The sequence below is a fragment of the Mus musculus genome, chromosome 6 (assembly GCF_000001635.26).
Source record: "Mus musculus strain C57BL/6J chromosome 6, GRCm38.p6 C57BL/6J".
NCBI lineage: Eukaryota > Metazoa > Chordata > Mammalia > Rodentia > Muridae > Mus > Mus musculus.
In genome coordinates this window covers 144,037,686-144,050,166 of record NC_000072.6, presented here as the reverse complement: position 1 = coordinate 144,050,166, position 12,481 = coordinate 144,037,686, and the positions used below count along the sequence as shown (strand labels likewise).

The 12,481-nt window shown below is 42.8% G+C and overlaps 1 protein-coding gene across 25 annotated transcripts in view; it reads left to right on the top strand.

Annotated features, from left to right (window-relative positions):
• The window catches only part of Sox5 (SRY (sex determining region Y)-box 5), a 953,863-nt gene that overhangs the window by 732,121 nt on the left and 209,261 nt on the right, over positions 1 to 12,481 (top strand). For all 25 annotated transcript variants that reach the window (XM_006506931.4, NM_001243163.1, NM_011444.3 and 22 more), the window contains one exon: positions 8,812 to 8,898. In XM_006506931.4, coding sequence (XP_006506994.1) covers positions 8,812 to 8,898 — 87 coding nt within the window. The remainder of the gene's footprint in view (positions 1 to 8,811; positions 8,899 to 12,481) is intronic.

Below are 12,481 nucleotides of genomic sequence, written 5' to 3'. Positions count from 1 at the left end.
GCCATATAGACTGATAAACATCCGGTTCACAGGTGTAGGAGGGTCTCATCTTCACAAAGCTTCGAAGTCCTTACGTGACCCTGCCCAGGCTTCCCCCTTTATGTGCAAGGTAGTCTTCTGAGATTAATTTAATTCGATTCTCAAATACCTTAAGCTTTAATTCTGCAGTTTTTGTGTTATTTTTTAATGGGTCCATCATATATAGGTAGACAAAGGAGAGAATACTAAACCAAGTAGAATAGACAGAGAATGAAAGCTCTTACAGCGTTTCTCTGACCAGACCAGTTGTTTGGTGGGTGAAATTGAGATGAAGATCCTGCAGAAGAAACGTTGGGAGTTTTATAGAGCGCCACTGTGTGTGTGCAGTCCACACCCTTCCCTCCGTTTTCCATCACGTTGTGTGTCCTCTCTGGCCTTTCCTCCTAGCAACCCTGGCTCCCTCCTGCTCTCTAGTCCCCTCTCTCTCATGGAAACTAGCAAGTGTGGAACTTGATGCTGACCTTCTACTACTGTCTAATCTGTCTACTATCTTCTGACTTTGTCACCTATTTGGCTCCAAATGGACAGTGTTCATTAGCTGTGCACTTTATGCAAGGACTTGTATGTGAGAGCCATGCTCTCCCACTGTTAAAGTTAAAATGTTGTCACTGTGGAGGTGGAAGATCAGGGTGAGTGGCATTGGTGGGTGGGCTGGGACGCTAGTAAATGGAAAGTACAAACTGCTGTTGGTGTATGTCCTTATAGTGTTGGCAACCCCGACGTCCTTGGGAAAGACAGTTGTCCAAAGGAAATAGGAAAGAAAGACCAGCTGAATCTCTTTCTGTGCTTTTTGAGACATTTCATATATTAACCTACAAATAATCAGCTCCCTCCTTACAGCTATATCCATTTCCTTATCATAAAGGACAAAAAGTGGCAGTCCTCATTATAGAAATACATGTGGGAACCACTAGTACAGTATAATTACAGCTGAAGGCAGATGTGTATATGTGTTTATGTGTATATGTATGTGTGTGTGCATGTTTTTTATGTGTATATATGTGTATGTATGTACTTAAGGGTTTTGTACATGTTTATGTGTATATATCTGCATATATATGTGAGTGTGTGTATATATTGCCTACATATACATGATTGTGTATAAATATGTATATACATGTTCGTATATGTATATATATGTGTATATGCATAGGTACATTGATTTATGTGTCTGTCTGTATATATATATATACATACATACATATATATGCATATGTATATATGTGTGTATATATGTTTATGTATGTGTTTCTGTGTGCATGTGTGTGTAAGTAGTTCTATTTGATAGCCAAAAGCTGACTTGTATCTGTAACACTGGTTAACATTTCTGAGTGATATTATGAGCCTAACCCTATTTAAAGGCTTTGCATACACTAGCTTTCACAGCAAACACGAGATAAGAGCAGTCATTATCCTATTTTCAGGTGAGTAACTTGAGGTAGCAAGAGGGTAAATTACTTGCCAAAGAGCAATAAACCGGTAAGAGATGGAGTCAGGTTTTATGACATTAAATCATTATTTTTCTTTTTATATCTAGTAGTAAAAAGACAAAGAGTTTTTGTACCAGAGGAATGACTTTCAGCAGCTCCCTGTTGGAATGTTGCCCTCACATAGCTTGCAGTGTTTTTGGTGGGATCTAATAATAAAACTACCATGTAGAATTGTCTGCAGGCTACACAAGACCAGCTAGCTTTTGATGGGGGTGACTGAGGCAATCAGCGATTCCACTGCTTGCTCATTATGTAGTATGTGTGCAGGAGGGTGACTGAGAGGAGTGGGTGGGGAATGTCTGTGACCTAGAACTTGGGAACTGGAGGAGGAAGATCAGAAGTTCAGGTCAGATAATGAAACCAGTCAGTCACACACACACACACACACACACACACACACACACACACACACACCAGAGGAGGGGAGGGAGAGGGAGAGGGAGAGGGAGAGGGAGAGGGAGAGAGAGAGAGAGGGGAGGGGGAGGGGGAGGGAGAGCGAGAGTGAGCAGTGGTTCTCAAACTTTCTAGTGATGGACCCTTTTATACAGTTCCTCATGTTGAAGTGACCCCAAACCATAAAATTATTTTGTTATATCTTCATATCTGTTAATTCTGCTACTGTATAGATCATAGTGTAAATACTTTTTGGGAGTGGAGGTTTGTCAAAGGGGTCATGGCCTGCAGGCTGAGACCCACTGGGCTAGAGCAATGGCTGTGTGGGTAAGAGCACACACCATTCTTCCTGAGGACCTGGGTCTGTTTTCCAGCACCATTGTCTTAGTAAGGTTCATCCCCTGGCCTGCGACTCCAGCTCTAGGGGATCTAATGCCCTCTCCTGGCGGGTACCTCTGTATACTTTGCAGAGATCCACATAGACACACATGTACATTAATAAAAATTAAATCTTAAAAAAGACATAACAGCATTCACACAAATTATCCTTGTAAGGAGCAAATAAGGATTATAGATATGTGGCAACTATGCCATATTAATTTTGGCATATTTAATTATGCAATGAAAAATGCTCTTTAAAAGGTGATTCCAGGTTGGGTATACTGAACTAACAAGTACAATTTTCCAGCCAGCACAACAAGAGTATTTCAGCTTATCACAAGTAACTTGGGTCTTGTCTGTCTCTGGGATTGATTGGCTGTTAAAACTCATAAAAGTAGCCTTGTCAAAGCCATTTCGTTTTCTTCTAGAAAGTTTTTTAATAACATTCTAGTGAAAACAGGCATTCACTTTGACAATACTAAAAGGAAAGCCTTTCCAGGCTTAGGTAACTTGAGGATAATTACATCTAAAAAGTGGGGCTGGTGCAGTCCGCGGGCTGCACAACGTCAGCTTGACTTCTGTGGTTTGTGGAGATGTGTAGAACTTTGTAACATAGCCTGGAACTTGACATTGGTAGTGCAGCTGCAGTGATGGGTGGGCTCCAGAACTATCCTGGGCCCTGCTGGTCTCCTGTGTACACAGGGCTTTTCTTATATGTAAGAATCTACTGCTGACCCTGGTCTGTATAACAGTTGCCCCCGAGTATTATGTTGACAAGGAGAATCTGTCCTCCTGAAGTGAATTTCTACTGATGTCATTTGCAGGCTTACCTGAGTCTTCCCCCACCAAGTCCTTATTTACTGTCTTTGCTCAAGTGAAGACCTGGAATGGTACTAACTTATGCGCTGGCCTGTACGCTTCAGCTCCTGTGAGCTTTCAGAGGGCACCTTTGAGTGCAAACAGGGATAAGTCCTAAGAGAGGTTATTGGGTTCACTGTGGCAATTCCAACAGCATTACCTGCCACTCAGTAATCAGCTGATCCTGAGGGTGGTAAAGAAACTGGAACTAAAATCCCATCCTTCCAAAACCTTAGCTTTCTGGTAAAGGAATGTAGGAGTCATACAACTCAAGCTGTTTGCTTAATATGAATAAAGTCCTGAGTTCAGTCCAAGGACCAACCACAAAGCAGAAGCCAGAACGTACATTGCAGCCCCACGGCATGTGACAAAACCTCTGTGCTGGGGAAGAGGCCGCACATCCTGCCTTTAGATTTAATTAGGTTTATGATTTTTTTTGCAGGAGTATTTGAAACTTAATAATTGGTCGTGCTACTGACCATCCATGCGGAGTTCAGTCGAGACTGTTTTTAAGTCATAGTGACTACTACTGGTCATTGCTCAACGCTAATATCCTGGAAAAAATGTTTAAATACTGTATATTCCATGGCTTCCTTGGCAGTCTATTAGCACCTAAAAATATCTAGCTCCTGTAGAAAAGGGCTCCACATTTGTTAAGTGCAAATTAGGTTTGCGTGACATTGGGTTGCATATTCTGTTTTGCCTTTTGTTTTACATCACCCAGTTAGGGACGCTCAGCTTATAGCTAACCATTTGCTTCTATAAAATGCGTATCTAAGTGATAGAGAAAAGCTGCACCATCTTTAAGAATTCAGCCTCTGGATTATCCACACAGCACTTATTTCTTGATTTGAGAAACAACAGGCACGTTCAAATTTGAGCTATGACTATTCCTTCAATAGTTCGATGATGCCCTTGCTACATGTATGCATTAACGCAGGTGAAGAATGATGCAGTTCAGTTGACGCTACAGATTTAAAGTATAAACAGTGGTAGATTTACTGTGGCCTAATTCACGGGCTTTAGTCTAAAACATCAAATATCATGCATACCTACGTTTTACTCTTTCAGTTTCTTAATGTTCTCTGCCACGGTAGCTCAAAGAAGATTAAAACCGAAAAATAACACACATGCACACAAAGCATGGACCTCAGGTTGTGTGTAAGCCACTGCGCTGGCAGGAATGGGGTTTAATTCTTGGCACTGGCTGCTTGCTGGAGAATTACAATATGTTGGCACGACTCTCCAGGTCTCATTGTTCCGGCCCAGGGAGTCGGTCTTAAGAGGGTTTGGCACTGGAGGGAAAACAGGAGTGAGAGCCACAGGGAAATGAAGGGGCCCTGAAGAGGCAGGATGCTGCTGAAACAATGGCTGGCAGCTCCCGGAGCTTCTCTGGTGGGGATTGCCACAGGCAGTGATGTGAGGAAGCTCACATGATCACGCCAGAGAGAAGAGAAAAGCAATCAGTGTTTCTACCGGCTGCTGACGGCAGAGAGAACCTTAAACGATTCCATAGATGCATCTGAATTTGGGGCCCGACCATGGGAGCTTCTGAGGCTCTAGGACCAGCGATGACTGCTTCTCGGGTGCACTCATGGTCCAAAGCTTATCCCACATTATCTTTATTTATTTTACATTGTGTTTTATAACACATGTGTTTATTTATTTATTTATTTATTTATTTATTTATTTTACTAAATAAGACAAATCCTTGAAGGAAGAGCCCAGGTTTTCACAGTCTTTGTTCAACTGTGAACTAGCTGATGTTTGGCAAAGCCTGAATTTCCCCAACTACAACATGGAACAGGCTAACTACATGCACTAAGGTCAAAAGTTTCAGCTATGACAGCATTCCTTAGGCTGAAATACTGTCTAAGGACACCTTTGACTCTTATGATGCCTTCATTTGAGGAACTCCCTATTTTGAGGGTAACTATGAAACTCCAAGGTTTGGGAGAATAAAGTCTTAAGTGTTGAAATTAGGAAATATACCCCAGATACAGTCGTACATCAAAGGCAGGAAGATCCCTGTGAGTTGAGGGATAGCCTGGTCTACTTAGTGAGATCCTGTCCAAACGAAAAAAATGCCAGCTGCAGAACAGAACTGACCAACAATGCCAACAGATGCAGCCGCATGCAGAGGATAAAACTCAACTCTGTGACTTTAAAAGTAAACCTCATCTTTTGAAAACTAAACATTGCATAGTAAGTCACTATCTTTTTTTCACACCATAAATAGTGAGTGGTGCTTGCGGAGCTGTGGTAGACATCCCTTTATTAAATTCACAGGAGAAAACAGGTGACTGTAAATATTGGGATCTTGCCATTCTGTCTTTCATGCTTCTAACCATGAATTTCCAGACTATCTCCTCAGAAGCTCAATCAGTGTGGAGGCCATTGGCCTTCTCATGACCAGAGGCCATTTCTTAGCACCGCTATAGCAACCACCTGTGGGAACACGAGCCCATGGCAGGAAATACACTGTGGCAAGTAGACTTGTGAGCCCTGGCTATGTGACAGAAATTCATATAGGTGAACTGGGAGGATCCTGACCCCACCCCTTACCTATAGCTAGCTGCTCTCATAAGGTGGGGATAGTCTGGAATCTTTTTTACTCATGACCTAACATTCCTTCTAGCTCAGAAGTAAAAGGGGCAATTTCACTGTACGTGTTCACATGATGTGTTTTTAAAAGAATCAAAGGCCAATTCCACAGGTGCAAACTCATGTAATTAGATTAAGTTCTGATGTTAATGAGCTGTAAAAAAAATAAATTAAAAAATAAAAATAAAAAAAACTAGACTTTTAACCCATAGTTAATCACAGAAAATTCAATTTATTCTTTGAAGTTTTTTGCTCTAGCGGAGTTTAGAATGGCTTCTGTGATCTAGAATTCTTCCACAGAGGAAATGGGTTGGGGGTTGTCTCTATGTTGTCTCTGTGTGAGCATGTGTGTAAGCACCTCAAACAGCAGACTGGGAGGTTTGGACCCAGCTTCATCGTGGGTGAGTGCTGTGTCTCCCTCAGCTTTGGGTTTTTATTTTAAACAGCAAAGCTGCCTGTCAGTCCGTCCCTACCATAAGAAGTTTGTCATGACACAGGGAGGGTGCTTGCTTTGTTGCTCCACAATTAGCCTTCAAAATGAGAGCTTTCTTGCCTTGTGACTAGGTGTTTGGGATGTTGGGAACAAACAAGGCCCTGCCCAATACATTATTTTTCCCCATCATGTGTTTTAAACTGCAGACTGGTCTATGCCTGATTGTGTGTGTGTGTGTGTGTGTGTGTGTGTGTGTCTTTCTTAGACCCTATAACCCAGAAGTAATTACACCTTCTCAGACTTCTGGTGACGATTAAAGAAGAGAACAGAGGCCATTCATTAGCACAGTCCCTGAGACTGAGGCCACTCAGTACATATATTTGAATTTGAGGTACACATTTCACACCTCAGTGAAAGATGTTGTTATTCTGAGTCATCCCTAGACGTGATGACCCCAAGTTAGACATATATCTGATTTTTCATTTTCACAAACGCTCCCTCCTCCCTCTCTCCCCCTTCCCCCCCCCTTCCTTCCCTTCTGTATGCTAAGAGTCAACTTTAACCAGCTCTCTGGGAGCTTGATATCTTAATGCTCTTTAATAGAAGGCCAGGAATGTTCTGCGGGTTCCACAAATCTGACTGCTGTTTCTTTAACTCTGCAACTTAGACAGAAGACTTCTGTGCCTTTATGAGACGGCGACAGTAGATATTTTGTCTAGCTGCAAGGCAAAGGCATTGCCAGGACCTGGCAGACAATAGCCTTAGAAGTAAAAAGATCTGCTTGTGGAGCAGGGAGGTCCAGGGCCCATTGTTAGTCCACAGTGGATTTCTATCGCCACATTCCTCCTTTGCAAAGGTTTGTTAGCTTTTAATGACTGACAGAACCCTCCTACAAATACCATATTGGCCATGCCCTGTTTACACGCTACTCAAGGGCTTTTTTTTTTAACCCTGAGTTCTGGATAAAGAAACAGTGCAGTGGTTTTGTTTGACCTATTCCGATAAGGTTTAAGAACTGATTTTCCCAATGCTTACTGGGAATGTAGACAAACCTAAGTTCCATGCAGAAGTATTTTCAACTTACTTTAAATATCATGATGAAAGTGGAGACACCGATGACAGCATCACTCTGAGCTCTGCCTGATCACAGCATTGCTGTATGGCATCATTTCCAAAATATGAGATAGAAAAATGGGGGCGCGGTGGGGGGGCTTTTTAGGAAAATCTGCAAGTAAGCTCATTAGTATTCTTCTTCAATATAAAAAATAGATACAGGTATTTCACTACAGAGAGAGACATATATTATAAGCACTTATTATGAATGGAACCTGCATACATATGCACATATATGAACTGGATGCAATGTAAAACAATACCTGATACCTTCTATATTTGAATATATTTAAATGATATTTAAATATCCACCAATCTTTTTTTTTTTTTTTGACATCTGAGAAATACTCCATTCTTAGCTTCAGCCTAGCCAAACCCTCTAGGACAAATGGTCTCTGATAAGTTAACAAGTCCTCCCTTTCTGTCCCTCCTAGGGGGTAAATAATCACCTGAACGAATAGAAACACATAAACACTGATGTGGAGGGGACAGTGCATGTCTGAGAGCCCAGATAATAGGTGCAGTGCTGTTCTCTAGATGAGGCACGGGGGGCACGTACCTTTCAGTACTGGCAGCTCTCTGTGCTCTGACTTATGGCAGGATAACTGTGGAATTGAAACACACTGTCATTGTACACCCAGCCTAACCCTGACGCGAGCACACAACGCCATTGTCTGGAGCTGAGTCTAATGCTCACTGGTTTTACTGCAGTTATATTTACTTATAGTTCAGGTTCAGTTCAAAAGGGGAGGGCAGGAACCAGGTATTCACAAAAACAAACGGAGATTTGTGACTCATGACATTGCTCTCTAACATGTGTCCATCCTGTCCCAACACGGAACACTTGAAAACAGGCACGATACATATCTGAAATAGGCAAAGAGTGCATTTGCATCGGAGGCATTACTTTGTTCACCGGTTTTGCAGTCTTTTAAAGGCTTCTTTTATGTCAACCTTTTTTTTTTTTAGTTTGTTTGTTTTTTATTTATTTTTTTCAGTGTTCAATGTGTGCTCACAAAGCGTAGTTACCACCAGACAATGTTCCACATATTATAAAGTGCATGGAATTGTAAACACACAGAGGGACGTAATTACATGTAGCAGATTTAAGGGCTAATTCTTTGCCTTCTTTTTTCACTCCGCATTTTATCAACATAATTATTTCCCTGACTGCAGACTAACACTCTGAAATTGACAAGCATCCATTATAGCGAGAATTTGTTCAGCAAATTGTAAAACAATGAGCTGTAGGTTTTCATGAGCCCATTGTCATAAAGAATTAGTATGGCTTTGTTCTGGAGGGGGAAAAGCTAATGATTTCGAAACAGCAGGTGACCAAACACACTCCTTTTTTCCCTCCCCGGTTATCAATTTGTTGATGAAGTCATTATGAGCTGGGGCCAGGACCAGGATAGCCTATTCTTAGCAGATAGGCTTCTATGAGCCTGCTGCAGATAGCCATACTGCCTTGCTTATACGTGTATTTTTTTCTTTACTTAGACACTCCCAGTATTGAAAAGCTACTCTCCAAGGACTGGAAAGACAAGCTCCTGGCAATGGGATCAGGGAACTTTGGAGAAATAAAAGGTAGGAAGTACGTGCCTGTTTGTATCCGGAATGTGCAGAAATGGAGGTGCTATTTATTAGTGGTTATGGAATACTTCATTCCCCAGCCCCTTCGCTCCTTGCATGCTCTGAGACAGGCCGCTCTTGTAGCTGAAAACAGATCATGTCTGTCCGTGTGTTCCGCTTGCAGTGTATAGGACCAAGGATGGGGTTTTGTTGTTGTTGTTGTTGTTTCTTAATAGCACAAACCCAGTCTGTCTGTGGCTTACTCTGCTTCTCTTCCTCGTATTTGACTTAAATGATTTTCCTCAAAGGTAAGAACATACCAACAGCACCGCGAGGTCAGAAAGTGTCTTGTAAATTATAACTCACACTCTATATCTGGAGTATGCATAGGTGTAACGGACAGCTGGAGCCGCCAAAGATCAGCAAGGAAGACGCAGTACAAGGATGTTTCAAGTCAGTGTCAGAGATAAAAGTTTCTGCTTCGAGCTTATTTGAATCAGCAATTACAACGGATAAAAGCTCTCTGTGGACTTTAGAAGACACTGAATATTCATATCGGAACAAACTTCCAGTACAAGGGAGGAGAATTAATTTTTTTTTCAAGAAGAAATAGAGGCAGATGATCCCCCCAGTTAGTTCTAAACCATCACTTCTCAGAAGACGGCGGGCAGTGGCCAGCTCCCTGGCGCTGCCACAGGGATCCTTGGGATTCTAAATCCTAAAGCAATATCACTTTGGGGAATGTTAAGAGAGCAGGTCACCAGCAATGTCACACTTTCCTATGAACTGTGGTGCCTATCCTTAACAGGTGCTGAAGGGAAACTTCAAGCCTCTCAAGACTAATATTAGTGTATATGGAGACACGTGTGTAAATAACACGTGTGTAAATAACCGTGGTATCTGAATCAAAGGGTTAGTCTCAGCCTTAAGGTTCTGTCCCATCGAAGGCTTCTAGAGAAAAGCAAAGCATTTGCCTCTTCCACTATTTCTCCTACTAGAGACCATTTATATCTGGCTGCTTGGAAAGTTCCAGAAAACGCTGGACTGATGACTTCAGACGCTTGTCAGTCATTTGATGTTGCCTGCCTTCTGGCTTTGGAGGGTTGTGAACGGGTAGGGAGAGTGAGCGAGTATCCATCAACAGGTTTGTTGACCAACATCGACTTTGGAAGAAGATTTAAATGAATCATTAGCACGCCTCGGGGTTTGGCAGAACTTAAGGAGAACACAGAGAAAGGCTTCACTTTCTGGGACACCAAGCACTTCAGCCTCTTGGTGGACTTTTAACCTGTGATCCCCGAGGCAAAGGATGTATAGTGCCTGCCTGCCTCTTGTTTTCCTCCGCTGACCTCAGCCATCACCAAGAGTGGAGCAGAGAGGACTGCCCGCCTGCAAGTCCGACTTGAAAGTCTCAACAGTTGTGATGATAGGCTTTAGGGAAGGAGGCTCAGTGCTCTCCTTTGAGGCTAGCCTGGGGCTACTTTAGGATGCTCTAGTAAAACCACAAAAGAAGTTTCTGTCTTTAATTTTGAGCCTTTTAAGCTTCACATTCAGAGCCCAAGTCCAGTCATTGTCCTCCGGTTCTGTTCAGAAAAGCTGTTTCCAGAAGCGTTTTTAAAGCAACTGTACGTCTTTCTTCTGCCGGGGCATGGCTATTAGGTGTTCGGCTCAGGTTTCCCAGAGAAGTAGGGAAAACAGCACCGAGTTTCTTTGCCTGCTGACTGTGTGTGACAGTTGCAATTACGAATCATTGTTCATAAGTGCAGAGGGTACAATAGAAGATTGCCTCTGGGGGTAAATGAATTTGGGGGGGTCAGGCGCAAAGATTAGGCAGTGCCCAGGAATGCGGTTTCTAGCCACCTCAGAAGAAGTCGGAGAACAATGGCTGCCTTGTTTCTGAGGTCGTTTTATCCCAGGCAGAAGGAGGAAGGTGTGAAGCTAACATATTTGTGTGCTGTTTCTGGCTGGGGGGTGAGGGGGGTAAGGGGGTGAGAGGGCAGAGAGGAGTGGTCCTGCACACTTTTTCAAGATATGAAGCAGGGACATGCTGAATGGTTGCTTGGTTTGCCATCGATCATTTCACTTAATAGATTAGAACTTTTGGGGATGCCAGGGTGATGATTGTCAGGCTCACAGTGTTTACTGGATCTCCCTGGGTCCTGGAAAGTGCCCTCTGCTTATCTCGGACAGTTTTATGTATTTTTTCTTTGAATATCAGGCATTAAAGTATTAGATGAAGGGAGAAATGGAGGAGAAGAGAATGAGGGAACAGAGAGAGAGAGAGAGAGAGAGAGAGAGAGAGAGAGAGAGAGCAGGGAGGAGGGAGGAGGGAGGAGGGAGGAGGGAGGAGGGAGGAGGGAGGAGGGAGAAGGGCAGGGTGATGGAGAGAGCCTTTTGCAGATCTCACACTGTAGCCAAGCCAGTGGCTAAACTCTGTTCTTTGGTGTTTTAGCTTTAAGGTATTAACTTTCAAGGCATTCAAACAAATTAGTAGTGTCAGACTTTATGAAAGTGCTTCTCCCTGTTAATACTCAAAAAGAACAAACAGCAAACTTTTCTTCAAGTAGGAAGAATACATAGGTTTGATGGACACTGGCTGTACATGAATAATTGTGTTTCAGTTCTAGCTCACTCTCTCTTCCCAAGAAACAATGTTAGCAGAAGTTGCTGCCTCTGAGAGCATAAAGTCACTTGTCTCTTAAATTTATTTGTCATGCACTTGAGGATATATATATATATATATATATATGCATCTGCATATATATATATGTATATATATATATATATGTATGCATATACATATATATATATATATATGTGCTTATGTGTAGGTCAGTGGGTGAATTCCGACAAGTCTGTTCTCTGCTTCCATCAGGTAGGCGCTAGGGCTCAGGTGCTAGGTAGACTCGGCCCTCAGGCTTGGCAGCAAGTGCCATTAGCCAAAAAGCATGTCACTGGCTCTTAACGTTCACTTTAAAACAAAAACGAAGACAAAAACATCAAGACCTTTTGCCTGGTATTGTACTGCTTTATTCTCTGGCACTTGGGAGATGTGACACATTCAGGTTTTAAAGACAGAGTAGAAGTCACCATCTCCTGGACACACACAGGGCTCGCAGGATCTAGTTTGGGAGAAACACTTGGTCTCCACAAACTAGCTTTGCCCACAAGAGTCAGTCCGTTTATGCTTCACTCCAAGGAGTTGCCTGAGGAAATGGCTTTTTCCCTTCTCCTCAGACACGTTGCATCACTGGGATCTCTCAGAGACCTTCTATGTCATCTGCAGCCAAAGTTCTGAGCAGCAGTGCTGAGCAAGGTGACAGATGCCCTTTGTAGCCTGGTGGTGAGTGGGGATGGGGACATTCCAGCTGGCTACCCATGAGGCCCACGACATTTCAGCCAGCATGGAATTCCTTGACACTGAAGGTCTCTGAATTGGCACTTCAACTGAGGACAGTGTCTGGGATCCATGATGGCTTTGACGAGTCTAAATCGACCATCCATTTTTCCGCCGAGCAACTGTGAGCACTACTTATTGCTTGCCGTATGCACTTGTAGAAAATAATATCCACGTACGTCTACATGCAGACATCTCTCA